Here is a 19,341-nt window from a genome sequence, read left to right on the forward strand (position 1 = left end):
TCGATGCGCCGCGTCCTGTTCGATATGGGACTCATAGCGACGTATACAACGCGTGTAAAATACATTGTTTATTTACATGAAATTCGAACACGCGCTGCGCAACGACCACGGCCCTTTAAGTTCTTCCGCAGTAACTAACAAACCTTCATCAACTTCAAACAATTTCTGAAGCAACTTTCGGTAATCAATTCGTTACATCATAATATTAGTGACTGACAGTGAGCTCTCCAGGTGGAATGATTTTGTTGGCATCTCGCGTGAAAAATGGAATCTCCAACTATCACGTTTAGTTATTTTGATGAGAGTCGGTCTTTAGGAAAAAAAAAAATGTATGTGTCTGTAACTTGAGGCACCCGATTTCCTTCGTGTTTGTGTCTATAGAATGTAAATTTCCTACGACTAAATTACAAATTGCATAACGCTAGTAGATCACTATATCAATGTAGGATTGTTATGTTCTGCAAGTGTAAAAACGACAGTGGTGTGTCAGATCACTTTGGAGGGCGCACTGGCGACTGACTATTAAAATCAGATATTAAAATAAGTATTAAACTCAGTAATCGCACTGCACAAACGTAATCCGTAATGGCACAAACGAGCTTGTATTTGAGTTTCTATCTTTGAAATATGACCACAATACTATAATATTTTTTTTTCTATTTCTGATCTAATATTTCTGACTAAAACTAGTATTAGTTGGTAAGACGTGTTGATCCAGATTTGTGCTACCGTATGCAAACAGCACTGACATTGAGTGATTTTTTGTGATTTAGCTCAATTGCTCGCAATTACACAATGTTTCAATTTTATTTTATCGATTCCATTCCACGAAGTATTGAAGCGGGTAGTCGTGTTCAATATGGCCCCAGCAGGCGCCGTATACATTATATGCTATACACATTGTGTGTTTGTTTGTTTGTTTGTTACACGACGATCGCCACCGTCAACAATACGATGTACTGCCCCAAACGTATCAGATGACACATAAACAAATATATCGTATATAATAACATACTTTATCACGTGGGCACGCATTTAAAGGCATTCTAGCTTACAATAAGATACCATGACGGAGTTACAATAATTAAAGTACAATCATTTAAATCACCCACTTGTCTGATTGTCTTTAGAATCATTTCTTGTAAATTCAAAGTTTCATGAAAAAGAACGCATGCATCTTTGTTCGGGATCAGAGTGAAAAAGAGAGTGACCAAGAGAGAAAAGACATGTGTGTGTGTTTTTGAGAGAGGGAAAAACTGTGTATGTAAGATAGTGAGAGTGTGAACGCGAGAAAGGGTAAGAGAGCCTGAGTACTGGAGTGTGAAATAAAAAAAAGGATAAAAGGTACACAATTTCCATATATCACGCATCCAAAACTATCACCAATGAATTGTACGATTACTAAACACTCACCAGCGCGAAAACCGCGAAAAAATCTGTTTGATGTTGTTTTCCCGGGATTTAGCTCGTTTAACTTTAATGACAGTCATTTTCTTGAGGTCACTGTACTAATAAAAGCTACTATTAGTATTTTGAACTTCGTGGTATTTACTGTTGTTGTCTATTTTCCTGCATCCTACATGCATGGAAAGACATTTTTTTTCACAGTTATCTTAATATCATCGTGTATAATTACATTGTCTGTAAAATAAATTTATCCTTCCTAGCCATTGTTTCGGATAAATAAACTAGTTGGGTTTACTGTTATTCGACGACGGTGTGCTAGCTCGGTATTCGAATCACATATACATGTAATTTCAACAATATGGCACGTCTGGCAAACGTAAGAATTACGTGAGGCAAGCAGTTCTCGATTGATTAGATTTTGCGTATTGCTTCTTTTTACTTTAATTACATACTCAGTTTGCCACCAGGCAAATTATTCTCGAAACACAATAATGTATGTTACGTCACAAATGACGTAGCTGTTGAATACTGTTCTATAAAAGCGCATTTGCATTTCTGCCACGATTCAAACAAGAACACAGCGCAGAGGTGAGTACAGGCATTATACCTTCATTACTAGAAGTGTTTATATTGTGATATTATTCTAATGTGACAAATCGCACATAACGGATTCCATCGCGAAGTTTCAAATCATGATGTGAGTAACAGCCTTGATTCAATGTTACAAATATGTTTGTTCCCCGTGCAGTGTCATTTACATGGATGTAAATGAAAATTTATAATTATTTAATATCATTGGAGAATGAGAAGAATATAAAATTAAATAAAAAAGCGTACAGCAAAGTTAAATTAATTTTTGATTGGCAAAATATGTAGTAACACAATAATTACTATTGACAAATCGATTCCACAAATCCTTATCTCAAGAATTTTTTTAGCCACCAGTAAGTGAAATGGACTTTCAACGTCTATTTCCTAACGTTGCTTTCAGCTGGAAATCATACTATGTGCTTTCTTTTTTGACAAAAATTGTTTCAAAATCACGAGATTTCTATTGTCGTATTTTAAAGAATCTGGTTCACCCCAATTTTACTCTGTATAGAATGTCCTACATTGATTCCCATTCGTGTACTTTTTGTAAAAAGTAGGGTGAAAAACTTAATACACACACATGTTTATACATTGTAAATTTACAAATGACATTTGGACACCAGTACTGAATATTTGGGGTCAGTTTCTTAATTTTAACTGGTTTCAGCAAAATTGCGAACCACTTTTGTCTACTTACTAAGCAGAGTGCACAAAGCGCTAGGCAAGCCTAGTCCAACTTGAATTTAATAAATGTGGGAAAAAAGTCTTTTTTTAAATAAGAAAAAATAAAACATAATTGGATTGAAAAAAACATTGATGAATTAGAAAGATTTCCTATTAAAATGAATCGCCCGATAAGTAGTAATTCTCTTTTATAATTGTAAATCGATTTATTCACTCTAACTTCGTTTATACGTTATTTTTGTGTTTAATGTAAAATATTACAAAAAAAATACGTTTTCAAAAGTTATCCCATTGTTACAAACCACCTGTGAGTGGTGAATAGTTCACCACTAGTTCAGCGAATGTTAATGATTTCGTTTTATTCAACATGGAAACCAACATGTTGTGTACCATTGCATTAATTTTAAGTGATCGACACATATCAACTAATACTGTATAGGAATTGTCTTGTTTCTGGCAGCTTGTTCTTTTAACAACAAGTTGGAATCCACGAGTCGTGAGACAAATATAATTGTGTAATACGAATGACTCTTCAAATTAAACACTAAAATATGGATTTAATAATAGTAGATTGACATAAAGAACAAGCTTACTATCTGTTCAGTCATGCTTTGAGTAAGTTATTATCAACATTGTCGGTAAATGTACATCAATTGCTTCCAATGTTGTCGAAGTTGTTTTGCTACTAACAATAAAGTTAGTTTTGATACATTTGCGACGCACCCAGACTTCAAGTCGCCGCTCCACTGTCCAATCACGCACTCCGTTGACTGTGAATGTCACAGTATATAGAAGGAATATCTTTTGCTGACATAGATTAATAAATGTAGAATATTTTGTTCTGTCAATTAGAAAACAACTGACATAAACATGCAGGACTTGTATCGCAACTTAGTATCAACAACAACTAGTCCTTGTTTGTTTCAATTCTCTTGAGTGCTGACTATTTCCCGTGATGCAATGCGCAGAAGAAATAGACCCCCAATATATGAAAACAAGACATATAGTGTTTGTAAATTTCCGTGTTATCGGCAATCTCTGACGACTATATGGGGGGGGGGCGTTGAAACGTGACTTAATAAATTTGTTTAATTAGTTCCTTTTGGTGAATTTGAGTTCCCAGGTGGTTAGCGATTTCGACATGTAGACCAGACGTTCCTCGACGGCTCATTGCACCAAAATTGATTGAATAATAATAATAATAATAATAATAATAATAATAATAATAATAATAATAATAATAATAATAATAATAATAATAATAATAATATTAAATAACATACGAGCACCCGGGAGTTTTCATCAACACACTTTGATGTGGGGGAAGGGGGGGGGGATTCATCGACTTTAGTATTCGCGTTCTCTATTACGTAGAAGAAACAGTAGTTAGTTTCGTTGTTGCTTTGTATTTAAATAATTCCTTGCCCATTGTTATGTTGTTGCTTGGTAGCATTATCTTGGCTTCGCACTTATTTATTTGAACTTATATCCAGTGTTCTAGTTTTATCTTTCTTGTATATATGCTAGTTGGCTTTTGGATAGACATGATCTTGCTTTTAACAGATCAAATTTTGACAGAACTGTGGGTGGTGACTGTTTGTTGATGACAAATCATTTCGAAACTGAGTTGTTATTTGCAGACATGTTTGCATTGTTCCGTATGAATTAAACACTACACCGAATTTCTTAGTACAGGATAGTAACATACACTTAACGTTAAACACTTCGGAGAAATCACAAATTATATCCTTTAAATAACGTTGAGTTTATTTTAAATCTTTTAACATTAAACCCATTCATGGAGTCACTTATAACATATCACAACAAAAATGTAATACTCAATTTATTTAAATTATTTGCCGTGAAGGTCATTGCGTCTGATAGAGGGACTGTGGTGTGAGGGACAATAAATTATAGACGGGTTATATTCACTCACAATGCATTTGAAATCGGGGGGGGGGGGTAAACGGCAATTGACTTTGAAATAATCCCCAGTATTTCCTCGCATTTTTCTCGAAGACTAAATTGCCACTGATTGGCAAACTAGCACAGTATCTTTCTGTAAAGAAGACCAAAGAGTCACTCGTGTGATACACTCTCTTACGCATACCAAAACAGAGAATAAAAGCACTTCTTCTGTATCTACTGACTTTTGACATCTACTGACATTTAACAGCCGGGATATAATTTGGTGTATTTGGTCACAATATATTTCTTGCTTGCACATTACTGCATTTCAGGTTTTTTTTCACAAGTCCTACATTGGAACAAGGAAGATACTTGAGCATAATTTTCAGCTGAAAAAAGTCTACCAAGAAGATGCTTGGAAAAAATGAGGTGAGTAATTGATAGGCACCATATTCAAATTTTAGGACACTTAAAGTGAATAATCCAATACGCAAATAAATTTACTTGTTGTTTACTCGGTAAAGAGTTGTGGATATTTGCGCAAGATATTTACTTCATCTAAATATGGCGTTGAATGTTGTACGTGTACCACGGCTGTGCGATTATATTAGTTTTTTTTTCTCAAAACAATCCAAACATAATTGATATTCAATATTTTGTATTTATTTTATAGGCTTTCAATCGTACAACGGCTCGTAGCATTAAGCTCCTATTGCTGGTTGTGTTTATTTGCATATTTATGTTGAAGAACCTAGCTGCTTCCGGTAAGACGCTTAGAATTTGAGTTATTTGTTTACGTGTCCACACTTATTAATATACGCTTATTTGAAATTACGTCACACCTAATGTGTTAGTGTTATGAATACATTTTTGTGATTGGATGAGACCCCGCTTTAAATTTCACGATACGGCCAGACGTAGCATAATGCATGGCGTGATCTTATTGAATATGTTATCATTTCTATTTTAGGAATATTATAATAACACTGAATCAGTATTTTATAGATATTAACTATAATTTTATTTTAAACCGAACTGCAATGATGGAGACTATTATGCGTTAGAGAGTTTGTAGAAGGGGTGAGTCACTTTACCAAAAAAAATGTCGGCACAGGTATGCTCGATCGTGTGTCAATAAACTTGTCGTGCCTGTGTTGTCTAGTGTTGTACGGAGTAGTTTATAGGTTTAGATCAAAAAAAGTTTGTTATTGTATGTTGGCATCAAATCGTTCAAAGTCTCCTAAAAATAAGAAAACGTACATAATTTCGACTCGGAATAAATCAGGTAAGAATTTAGATGATAATGTGCTAGTTTCAGAACCACGTATATATTACCCTAGACACGCACAGAAGGCGTCGTTGCAGTTCAATAATGTTTTCTAGATTTTCATCGTGTTTTTATTTCTGAAGACTACGGGAAAATAATTACGATATAATACAATTGCAATAATCTTTAACAAAGTTGAGTATACTGCTAGATATTGTATATTTCTGCGTCTCGTGCATATATGTCGTGAGTTGTGCAATATCTCGTGGTATATCTAGCTTCACGGAGGGGGTACTTGTGTATATAATGTAATACTGTATCGATCCGTGGTACATCGTGGCCATTCTAGGATGTAAACTCGTTCTTACAAATAAATAAATACAACATTAGTATATTAGGCCCATTTTATATGATATTTCAATCGTGTGCATGCGACGCAAAACTTAATAAATTGCCAAATATTTTGATTTTAACTATTTTCATGAGATAGCTAATTTAGTATTTTTTGGCAAATTTTTAATTCATTATCAGTATCAGTGTGTTTAAATTTCCGCGAATTAACATTATGGCATTTTACGTCTGTCAAATAACGGCTGAATAATTACGTGGAATCATTAATTACTAAGGACCTGGCGTAGAATTGGAAATTACTCCAAATAAACAATGGCTGAAGCAATGTCACATCGACCAGACACGCCCCAAAACAGATGACGAGATTTGACAGGATCGGCCAATGCGCATGCGTATAAAACAGCTGATACTAATATCCTAATTTCCTAATAACTTATTTTGCACTCGTACAATGCAAAATACATATTTGATTAGATTGGTTGGCCATCAAGTACCATCCTATGGCACCCAATTCATATATCACCAACACCATAGTACAGAGTTATGTTAACAACGAGTCAAAAATAAGACTAATATACTAAATTGTTATTTAATTAATTGTAAGGATGAGATTACATTGTGAAATGGCCTCGATGTACCACGGATCTGTATCTCACTTGAATTTCTATAATCTGTTGAAACATTTCTACTTGTATTGATACCTAATCCACAATGTATTTTCAGAAATCAATTTCGCTAAAAGGGAAGTCGAGAACAACGACGACCAGGGCGACAACGACGACAACCACTGCGAGAACGACGGAGACGGTAGGAGCTAGATTTAAATATCTTTATTTATTTTTGTTATTTTTTTCTTACACTGTGATTTGAAACTCACCACGTTGTGTCTTTGTAGATGATTCCTGTGACGTCAGCGGTAAACAACCCCATATTGTCGTGGTATTGATTGATGACGCAGGTAAGTGGCAGCGTTTAATCCAGATCTGTCACCAGCAACTAAGGCGAGTATTAGTATATATTGATCAATTTGTAAAACTTTGAAAAGTTTTATTCTAAATTGACAAAAAGGAAAATGAAAGTAAATATTTTGTTTACACACGTTACCTAAGAATTGTCAGCATACATACACCTATATTAATATCGCATATATAAGTATGTTTTTTTTTAATCTAAATTATTGTAGTACACAATATTATAATACATTTTGTTTTGTCGTAAGGTTGGAATGACGTTGGTTGGAACAATGACTTCATGCCAACACCAGTGTTGAATGAACTTGCGTATAATGGTGTTATTCTTAATAACATGTATGCACAACCACTTTGTACTCCGTAAGTATCTGATACTATGTCGATTGAATGTGCATGAGAAAGTACATGTTGTATTACTACAAATCATTTCAACTATACCACCAGATCTTTTGTTTGGGTAAGCTAACTACTATACGATATGCAGTTTGGTTCTCTTGAAATTGTGATTATTCCATGTGACCAGTTCTAAACACATGTGATTTGTAAATTGATGATATCAAACATTTACGACAAGCAATTATGTATGTTCGAATGTATCATGATTGTTTGCTTGTCTTTTATGTTAAAGGGCGGCAGTCGTCGCGCCGCGTCCTGTTCGATATGGGACTCATAGCGACATATACACGGCAACGCGTGTAAAATACATTGTTTACTTACTTGAAATTCGATTCTGTTAAACTAATGTTGCAACCAAACTTTGCTGGCAACTGTAATAAAGTTGTCATTCTGAAATGTTATCAATATAAAGACATTTTGGAATTGTTTTCTGATGTGGATGTTCAATGAAAAGTTTAGACAAACAACTGTATGAGATGATTTGAAGGATTTCAGGCATTTAAGAAAAATCGACAAAGCCACGTAACTATTATTCTCGTAGAAATTGATATCAATTTGTATAAAACTGTTTACTGATTAAAATTTACATAATCCTTTGGTGTTTAATGTCGACTAACTTGCCGATGCAGATAAACAAATATTTGATGACGTGTGTAAATTTTAAATACAGACTAATTCTTGTTTTTTTTTATAGTTCACGTATTGCGCTGTTAACTGGTAGATATCCAGCAAAAGTCGATATGCAGGTATGTAGTATGGTTATTATCGGGTGATAAGTTTTAGTTATATCCTCGGGGGCGGAAAATGGTTGCCATGCGGTGAAAATGCTCGGATGTCCGCCCGAGGATAATACAACTTTTCTGTAAATAGCGCCCTCTATTAATGAAGCGCTTGTACGAGGTAAATGGGTGACGTCACAGACGTTCAATACGTCGATATCGTTTTAACCCGCCGTCGTTCACCAATAAGATTGCGTTCTTGAGAGATTTTACTTATACTAGATGTCGAACGACTGCACAACCGAATAGAAAGGTCGATCTGAACGACAATGCCTTCACCTCATTTACGGCATGCTGACGTCACAGAAGTGTTTCGTCACTAGAGGGCGGAACTTATAGCAATGACGTATTTCTCGTCATGGTGTTAAGAAGAGTACGTGGAGTTGCATGTCCCGAACATAAATTGATTGCTCATTCAAATGCAAATGTATTTTTCTAACACAATTTAATTTCACATCGTTAAGTCTCCGAAATATGCATTTCGTAAGTTTAAACTAACGAAAATGTACTATATAACTCCTTGTTGAATTGACATAATAATTTGTGTTACAGCACTCTGTGGTTCTACCATCGCAGCCATATTATTTGCCTAGTGAATACTCTACACTGGCCAACAAACTGAAGGAGGTCGGTTACATGAACCATGTTGTTGGCAAGTACGTACCACGTGACATGATCTGATATGATAGTTTTCTTTAACAGATACATAATATATAAAAAACGTAAAGTTGCTCTTCACTGAACCACTGTTCACGTCTGGTTGATATATACAGTCGACGGTGTAATTATATTGCTTCCGCTGCTAATTTGTTTTTATAGTAATATTATTTTAAATTTTTTTTAGATGGAATATTGGTTCGTGTAATTGGACTTATACACCCCTGTGGCGTGGATTTGATTCCCATTATGGATGTTATGAAGCTACAATATCGGACTATGAAACACACATGTTGAACTGGCCGCGTAAATATACAATTTGTACACTGTAGACCTTAGATGAAAATGGCCGCCGAGATCTCATTGTGTGTGAGAGATGGAGAAATAGAGCTACGGGACTTGTTTTTATTCCTTTCTAATAATAATAATTTTCTCCAATCAATGAATCCACTTTTTTCATGATTATACAACTATCGTATTTAGAGCAGTGGACGGGATTACGGGAGAAAATCATCAAGTCACGTGGATCTCTCGATTTCAACGAGATCTCAGCCGCCATTTTTTGTCTATGGTTTTATGATTGTTTGTACAGGCAGTATACAATCATGCCAGAAAGTATACATAAGGCCAAACAAAAAAATTGTTTTGCTGCCCTCAGCGACCGACCGAAAAATATGAAATATCTGGTCGTGTTTTTTTTAATTGGCCCAAATATTAAAAACTCACCATTTTAAGCAGTAAAAAAGTGTTTACTCTAAAAATTAACGATCCCGGACCGTTGTTTTATCCACAGATTCCCCGGAGAATAAGTGGCGACTTTGAACCTCGGGTTGATCTGTATTTAAATACAAAAGACTGAAAGAAACACTTTGATTTTTGTGTTTAGTATCTTATTATTCACGACACCCTTAGTTTCCACGAGTTTAAAAAAAAAAAAAAAAATCCGACCGACCGACCTAATTTTTCAATTTTCCGACTTGAGGGCAAGATAAGTTTTTTTGGCGCTTAGAGTGTGTTTAGAATTATAGCTTACATTGTCCCGTTGATGGACTTTTTTGCCATAATGTATGTCTTTAAAGAAGCTGCGACCAACATTTGACTTTGTGTTTTGAAGACTGCTTATTATTTTCTTTAGACATTGATGTGACCTATAGCGTAGAATAAATCGAACGATGTTTTTTTGTTTTCTAGCAAATTTCTAGGATACTTTGTGTTCTGCCGAATTCCCAATGAAAATTTTGTTGAACCAGAAATGTGATTATTTTGCTTATTTTGTTTCTAAGTTCGGCCGTTTTTTCCACAAACCTAACGTACATTTTCTCGAGTTTTAAATTGATATTATTGTCTGTATACATGATGAAGTGAATGACTTTATCCGAAATATCCCGAATCAATTTCGAAAATGATCAGTATTTGTTGTATGAAACAGGGAGCGTTCCTAGACATCATGATACCATATATTGTATATTTCATCTTTGAATGTGTAGCTAACCGACAACCACCGTTATTTACTGGTATTGAATTTAGAGACAACACCGGAGTGGTCACCCACCAAAATGGAACTCACAATACGGTATATATATATACAATATCGATTGATTGATCTTTAACCTGTTTAAGGAGATTTATTTATTTATTTATTTATTTATTTATTTATTTATTTATTTATTTATTTATTTATTTATTTATTTATTTATTTATTTATTTATTTATTTATTTATTTATTTATTTATTTATTTATTTATTTATTTATTTATTTATTTATTTATTTATTTATTTATTTATTTATTTATTTATTTATTTATTTATATTCTTCTCGTTTTACAGTTTTTATTTACTGAAAGGGCAGAGAAAATTGTTAGAAATCACAATCCATCCTCTCCATTATTTCTCTACGTTGCGTATATGATACCACACTTCCCACTCCAAGTAAGTATCCCACTATTTTAATACATTTATTTAAGTAATGGATAAACTAATTGATAGACATTATTTGCAATAGGACGTTGACTGATTTTAATCTCTGTTATTAGGCAAAACATTGTATAAATAATACATTAATAAAAATGTCAAATTCTTATGTGTACTCTAGAGTTACACGGCACTCAGGAACAGGAGCACATTTGGTGCCTAGTAATGTTAATGACAATTTCTCTAAAATCGGACAAACATATAGTACACGGTGTGTACTAGGACACATTTTAAAATAAACATGAGAAGAAGACCAGTCGCACCTATAAGATAGATGAGGGAATGTTCAAGAGTTGACCATTTTCCGCACACTGCGAGAATCACGCGTTATGCGTGAAATCGAACGTAAAAACAGGACAAACAAAGGTCATAGCGTCGTAGTCGCGTCAAACATCGCGTGGGATTCGACAAACGCGAAAGTATTTCGGGGACATTTCCATGCTTAATAATGTGCTGTCCACATTTGATGATAGGCAATTTCGATTAAGTGAGGGTATTCGGAAGCAATATTCCTCTGTCGAAGATCGGCCGGTCAATGTAAGCTGCGAAATAAAGAAATTCTAGTTCAAAATCAAATCGTTCGATTTTTGCGGCAGACGTTCGACGCGCGTCTTTCATGCATCTCGCGAGATTTCGCAATTGTTCGGAAAATCACCTATTATGTTTTAATATTTAGAAGATGGAAATTAAATTCCGTCTTTGGATGCAATGGGTCATCGTCAAGTAAATGCAGAGCCTGACGTCTGTAAACGAATTGGAATGCTACTAGTTAATTATGAAAACATGCAAAACAGAATATTTAATAATCATCCCAAAATGATATTTCGCCATTTGAACTATCCGTGAACCGTATACTAGTAATTCACATTTTCTGGCCATTTCTCATGCAACAGGTTCCGGCTGGATTTGAAGAATCTGTACAAGTCGATGACGCTGATAGGAAAATTGTTGGCGGTAAGTTGTTGCCTTTACACGATTCTCTTCCAAAATTTGTATCACAGCCGCGAGAACAAAGGAGAATAGTTACCAAACTGAAGGTGCATTGGCTGTACACCTTTCAAATAAATCGCGCCCTCTAGTGACGAAGTGCTTTTATGACGTAAATGGCACGAAGTACGCCCACAACGTCGTCATCGTTTTTATTTACTTCCGTTGCACACTATTTTTAGAGATTTTTTACTACTAGTAAATTCTCGAACGACTACACAACTGAAAACTCTTGTCGATTTGAACGACATTGCACTCACTCTCATACGTCATTTTGACTTCACATATAAATAAGTACTCTGACACCAGAGGGCGTGCTTTATTGAAATGGTGTATTGTATGTTTACGTAATCAACAAGATCGTGAAACTTCGCTATTTTTTTTACAAAAAATCCTACAAATATATCAAATTTAATTTATTCTGTAGCATATAGATTTAATATAAAAATTGTATTTTTATTTCCGGCATTATTACAAATTCGCTCAAAAAGCGATGTATATTTCAAATCATCGCCTAAACCTTGTGCATTTCATGCGATGAGTCAGGTGATATTTTCGATAAATTTTTCAGACATTTACGTGTTTTTGATTTCATAACGAGTATATGTGCATTTCGCCATTAGAAATTCTCACAACCACACCATTGCAACGTTTAAAATTGGTCGTCCTCCATTGTACCGCTTACCGCTGATGTAGTACTTAGAATAACAAAATTCGAGATAAATTGTATCAGAATTATTGCACTTGTGTGTGTAATTCCTCTATACGCTTCTCTCACAAATTAGGCATATATATGAAAAATACTATACTCGTATATTTGCAAGTCACGTGACCACAAATGAATCTTACAGGATGTACTCGCTAGAAATATTTTAATGAAATTATTAGTAGTGGACTAATGTATTCATTGTACTATAGTCTGGAGAAATTTTTGATATTTTCTTTTGTGTTGTGTACTTCTATAATCATTATTAGGCATGATGGCAGCCATAGATCAAGGTGTGGGTAACATCACACAGGCCTTGAAAGACACTGGCATTTGGGATGACACACTGTTTGTGTTCCTCAGTGACGTAAGTTGAAATTTGTAATAATTTAAGGGGCAGTGGTCGTCGTGCAGCGCATGTTTGAATTTCGTGTAATAAATGTATTTTACACGCGCTGCGTACGTCGCCATGCGTATCGAACCGCATTGCTGGGGGACCACTCCCCCCGCTTCAAAAATGTCTTTTTGTTTAAACTATTTTTTTTTTCAGAATGGCGGTGATGACTTATTTGCTGGTTCGAACTATCCGTACAGAGGGAACAAAGCCTCGACGTTTGAGGGCGGTATGAAAGTGCCCGCATTCTTCCACGGCAGCATGTTGCAAGATCCGTCAACTATGAACAACGAGTAAGCTTTCCGTTTACTCTCATTGCATCGCCATCGATTTGAATTAGAATGAATTCCATGCAGACTGGAGTTAGTCGGTGTATGGTTTTATCTAACCGAAGACATCATGTATTCCTTATCGATTAACAAAATTTGCTCCACACGTCGTTAATTTGTACTGCTGTTTAAAGGGCGGTGGTCGTCGCGCAGCGCGTGTTCGAATTTCATGTACATAAACAATGTGTTTTACACGTGTTGTATACATCGCTATGAGTCCCATATCGAACTGGGCGCGACGACCTCCGCCCTTTAACCCATTGTAATATGTTTATGTTACAGTTTTGTACTTATACGAGTCTACATGAAATGTATGACAACATAAATACTACTATTTTTCAGGTTATACCATTTCACCGATGTATTTGCAACTTTAGTGAGCGTTGCCGGCGGGGAGTTAGGTAGGTAATTATTCAAGCTAATATTTCGCCACAGTAGACTTTTAAACACGCCATCTTGGCGCATCGCGACAACAACGTAACAACAACAAAATGAGGACAGTAAGACAACATATTGAACACTATATGATATGTCGTAATAGGTAATAGTAGTATTCTTACTCAATTATCTATATGTATGAAGACTATTCATGAATATTCATAGATAGAGATATACTAATATATTCAATTCACAGAGACTTTATTCATTTCAATCATATGGCAGAATACTTTATCCGAAACATCTAGTTATTTTGAATAATTAACAAATACTACAATTACATACTGCCATTTAGTTATATTATAATTGTCTGTCCTTGTAGCTTTCACCATTATTGAATCACAATAAACTATGTCTGTAAATTGCGCCCTCTAGTGACAAAGCGCTTCCATGACGTAAATGGACGACACGAAGGTCGTTTAAAATGTCGATTCGTGATCAGCCTCGTCACTAGAGGGCCATTTTTTAGAAATTGTGTATTGGTGAGATATAGATGCAATTGTTTTTTCATTGAAGACGTCGTAAATAAAAAAAACACGAAAGAATTAGTCCCACAATTACCATATTTTTTCAGAGATGGATATTGATGGGGTGAATCAATGGGATAGCATCTGTCGAGGTGAACCTTCAAAACGTTCAGACATTCTTCTGCACTACGACACACACCCTGACACCATCGGCCTAGCTTATAGGTATGTATTGTTTGTCGTAGTCAAAAATTCGTACGCAAGAGTATTGAAGCAATTTGTGTTTGTTTGTTTGTTTTTGTTTGATTGTGTTGTGTCCCTTTTCTGTTTTCGTTATACCCGAGACTGAGAAAAAATTTGAATCAAGACCTTACGACTATTTCAAATAGTATTTCAAATCAACTGAGTGGTTCGACTCAAATCTTTGACATTCCCAAAAAGCTATTAGAGTTTCAAAATGGCCGCCGAAATCTCGTTGGGAGTGAGAGAGCTACGAGACTTGATACTGAACTTCCATTCGCTACTGCTAACGTGTCCAGTTGCGAATGAAGTTCATTGATATTGCCATTCCTAAAATACACTACGCATAATTTGCAGTCATAACGTCACAACTCTTTTCAAAATGTATTTCATAAATATTTTTTTGTTTTGATTTAATCGTTGAAGAATGGGAGACTACAAATACATTGAAGGCATCACAACCACATGGCCGAGCAGACGTTATGAAAACGACTTGTTTCATTTTGGTACGATATTTTTTTTTATCTAATGAGCATTACACCTTTCACTAAATCATGATCATGATCATGATCATGATCATGATCATGATCATCATGATCATCATCATCATCATCATCGTCATCATCATCATTAATGAAAATGCCTTGTAATGTCTCGTTACGTCCAAAATATCGGCGGACTAACCCAGTCATTGCTACATAATTGACTTTTCTGCTTACAAAATAACAGATGTAACAAGCCCCTGTAATTTATCAACAGTTTTATTAATTAACTATAAATTGTTAAACTAATTCTATCTACATTTTCCAATAGATCAATGGTTTCGTCCTGCTGAAAACCCCAGTGCTCCAATACCTGATGTGCCATTAATTACTGAAAATGAAAATAACAGATTTCTGTTTAACTTAAAAGGTATTTTCATCCTACCATATTAGGAAATACGAATTCCAAATATGGAATGAATACGCGCGTAAGCGTCCTCTAATAATACAAACAAACATGGTTGCCACCAGAGTTTGTCAAGACTCCACACAAAGGAGTTCGCTGTTCTAAACATTTTGGATTTCAACATTCTCATGGTGTATCCTTGGACGGAAAGGTGTATAATAATAAGGTTATTACGAGAATACCTCAAAGTATGCACTCAGACAGTACGCCGTCGCATCTACCTCTGCTACGCGTCGGTCGATACTGTCGCTGTACTGTTTTCGTGCATACTTTGAGGTATTCTCGTAATATTATCTCTTCTCTGGTGTATTAGTTTTTTGTACAAGGAACGTTTTATTATGACCCAGAATTGTACATGGCGGGTGTCATATGTAAAACAGGATGGGTCGCTCTTTTAAAATTGACCTTTATAATTTGTGACTGCCTAGGTTCAATATTAATGTATCATTATTTTCCTGTTCTTGCCATGTGGTGTAATGTATTGTCTATGTATTTTGGTTGGAGTTGTTTTGTGTTCATGAATATGTATTTTCCCATGTGACTTGTATTCAATGATTTATGGTCTTGTATGTTCATTGTGTCAACACAGGTGGCACTATTCAGCACAGACCTGTGTATGATTATGACGCATAACTAGCCTCCGAAGGCTAAATATCCATCCGCCACCATTTTACCCAGCGTTTCTTCCGAGGAACTATATACAAGTATTTTTCTTGTTTTGAACACATTCTCGCCTGATTTTTTAGCAAAATTTAATCTTTAATGAGTTGACCAATTAAAATATTCATCAGAATGTCTTATTTTATTAACATTAAAATGCATGTAATTTGGCATTGACACGCAGATCGCCGCAAACCAACCGAATAGCGCCACCTGTGTTGACACAATGTGAAAATAGTTCAGACCATTTTTCCCATAGTTCCACGCGGTATGTGTCAGATCGGTTGGTTTGCGGCGATCTGCGTGTCAATGCTGGTATGGTACTCGTAATGTATGCAGATTATATAACGCGAAATTTTATTTGTCAAACTACCACATGTATCTATCGGCACGAATCTTCTCCAATGTTCACAATCACGTCGAATTGTTGTTCAATAACTGTTTAATTCCATTTTATCGTAGATGATCCATTGGAAACCAATAATCTGTACTACGATCCGGATGAACAGAATGTTGTTATTGAAATTGAGCAGCGTCTCGAGGAATACAGAGCTAGTATCTCTCCGATTTGGTATCCAGACGAGTTGGATCCGAGAAGTGATCCGGCTAAATTCGGTGGTTTTTGGACACCAGGGTGGTGTTGAAAAATAAACTTTCTAATGCCTGACTAATTAATCTTTTTACCACCAGTTCTCCTTTTTTCATCACAAATTCACAAAATAGTCCCGTTTATAGTCTGCGCTCTCCTTCAGCGGATTTGGACAAAATAGCCAAAGTGTAAAAAGAGTAAAAAACTGAAAAGTGACTAAAATGTTGTCTGTTTACTCCAAAATTATCGTTCATATCCAGAAATAATGACGTACATAAGAAAATCATTGCAGAATAATTTGGGCGGAAAAGTCTGGTGGTGAAAAGGTTACGGATATGTAACAATTCAAAACTTAGAGGTGAATAAAATATTAGATCTGCAAATCACCATCTTGTGTCTGTGTGTCAATATGCTATCTAGAAGGACTTACAACTAATTAACCAAAAACACGTCAAATTAGAGAATAAGTGCATGATATGTAATACTCATAGACTAATCTATTGAATCTATTATATCTATTGTGTATGATTGGCTACCCAAACCCTAACTGATATTAATCAGACCAATTAAAGAGCAGCTTGTTTATTGACAGTTTTTCTCGACGTATCAAATTCAGCCTTACATAAACTATTGAATTCTCGTTACCAGAATAGACCTAAGACAGAAATGAACGCCGAAATCTCATTGAGAGTGAGAGTCACATGACTTGTATTTTATATACACTGTAAACTGTTAAATTCTTGTTACCAGAATAGACCCTTAGACAGAAATGGCCGCCGAGATCTCGTTGAGAGTGAGAGAACCACGCGACTTGTTTTCTGCATCTTCATTGCAACCACTGTTCGCCTAGCCTGTGTACCAATGGTGTTTTCTATGATATGCATAACTTACTGTTAGGCAATATGGCTGATAGCAGCTTAACCTTGTAATCTGACAAGACACTCTTTAAAGCAGTCTGAGTGGATAACAGAATAGTCAGAATAATCATCTTTACAGTACGACATGTCTGAGAAAAAAGCTTTGAGATTTGAAAGGACTTGTATGCGCCACACATATAACGGACTGTTTTTTTTCAAATAATCTGATTGTATTTTTCCGTGATATTCTTCGGTAATCCTGGTATTTCATCTAGTCCTATAGTTTTCATGTGTCGTATATGTCGAGTATATTCCACGTAGAATGACCAATTAGATGATCTGGAACTGATAAACAGAGGTACTCCTAGAAAGTAAAAAAAAAAAAAAAAAAACTAAATAACACTGTTAGCACGACCATTGTATTTTATTTGCATGAAATGATGTAACACAAAGGAGTTGTCATCACTTAGTTCTACAGACTTGATCTAACATAACCGACTGGCGGCCATTTTGGTTTAATAGATGCTATTCAAGATATATATGACACGTCTTGACCAATCATTTCTTAGACATCACGCCACGTGACACATATGCATGAGAAGATATCTCACATTGAAATTCGAGACGGTCGAGTGGCGGTAATTTAGCCATAGATGTTGTTAAATTATGGTAACAAAATTCAGCACACAGGATTAAGTGTTGGACTTAAAACGTAAAACAAAAAATACATTCTGTTACGCAGGTGCTTTATTATATTACTTCATTATAATCGTACATTCACAACCTAACTATGTCTAGACTTGTGTATTTGTGGAGTTGGTATATGGGTCACTTGTATCAATACTTTCCATCTTTTATATGATTATTACATAATCCTTGAATAAAGATTCCCTCTACAGGCAATATATCGTCCAAACTAACTTAAGATCAAAATCACAATCACCAACGCGAACTGCGTCTCCATAGCTCATATATCACAGAATATCTAAATTCACTAGACGTAGCAACTTGGGAAAAAAGCCGTGCATGGAATTCACACTGCTGCTAGATATTCTGCTGAACTAACTGTTTTAATTATTCCCAGTTAAAGTTCTAAACTATACTCCATTGCAATAACCTCATGTTTTACACTATTGACACGAAATAAATGAAAGGCATCGTTTCAAAACAAAAAATCGACATACGTTCGGCAATCTCTTGTTCTATAAGTGATATTACGTAATCATCGTGTATATATTTCCTGAGGTCTGGTATAGTTTCAATAATGTCTTCTAAAGTGTAGACCATAAGGGACGAATTCCTAAAAACTTGGACAATGGCCTGCAACACAAAAGTAAACCACAATTACAATTATCGAGGAATTTTCCACCACGTCTCTTTCACCGTGTTCTCTTATTTCCCAACGCACGAATGTGGTACACTGCGTTTTAGAATTTTGGTTATGTACATAACCGTTCTGTCTGTCAATATTTGTATTCAATTTCACGTTTACCAAATCACGACGCCACGACCTTTGTTTGTTTTGGTTTCCGCGTGATCTTACAGTAAACGGAAATTGGTCGTTTGTATATTTCGTTCTATACTCACTTGTTCATAGTTAGGTTTTGCAATATATAGACATGTTTGTTTGTTTGCCTTCATGATATTGATAACTCCAGTAACTATCAATGGTACAACACTGTCTGCCAGACCGGGAAGATGTGCAAAGTGTGTTGTTGAGCACATGTCAAATAACGCACACCTT

General features: G+C 35.2%; 1 protein-coding gene across 1 annotated transcript; it reads left to right on the top strand.

Moving 5' to 3' along the window:
* The first annotated feature begins 1,874 nt into the window (after positions 1-1,874).
* On the top strand, positions 1,875-17,127 carry LOC144351962 (arylsulfatase B-like). Its single transcript, XM_078009241.2, has 19 exons — positions 1,875-1,995; positions 4,923-5,019; positions 5,264-5,354; positions 6,932-7,015; positions 7,104-7,166; positions 7,428-7,539; positions 8,270-8,321; positions 8,907-9,010; positions 9,199-9,317; positions 10,499-10,584; positions 10,839-10,940; positions 11,876-11,936; positions 12,945-13,042; positions 13,226-13,362; positions 13,741-13,799; positions 14,411-14,528; positions 14,970-15,049; positions 15,357-15,455; positions 16,614-17,127. Exons 2-19 carry the CDS (start codon positions 5,002-5,004, stop codon positions 16,793-16,795), a joined length of 1,665 nt encoding a protein of 554 aa, XP_077865367.2. The 5' UTR covers positions 1,875-1,995; positions 4,923-5,001; the 3' UTR covers positions 16,796-17,127.
* Positions 17,128-19,341: the final 2,214 nt, after the last annotated feature.

This window comes from Saccoglossus kowalevskii, chromosome 20 (genome assembly GCF_978046115.1).
Source record: "Saccoglossus kowalevskii chromosome 20, keSacKowa6.1, whole genome shotgun sequence".
Classification (NCBI taxonomy): domain Eukaryota; kingdom Metazoa; phylum Hemichordata; class Enteropneusta; family Harrimaniidae; genus Saccoglossus; species Saccoglossus kowalevskii.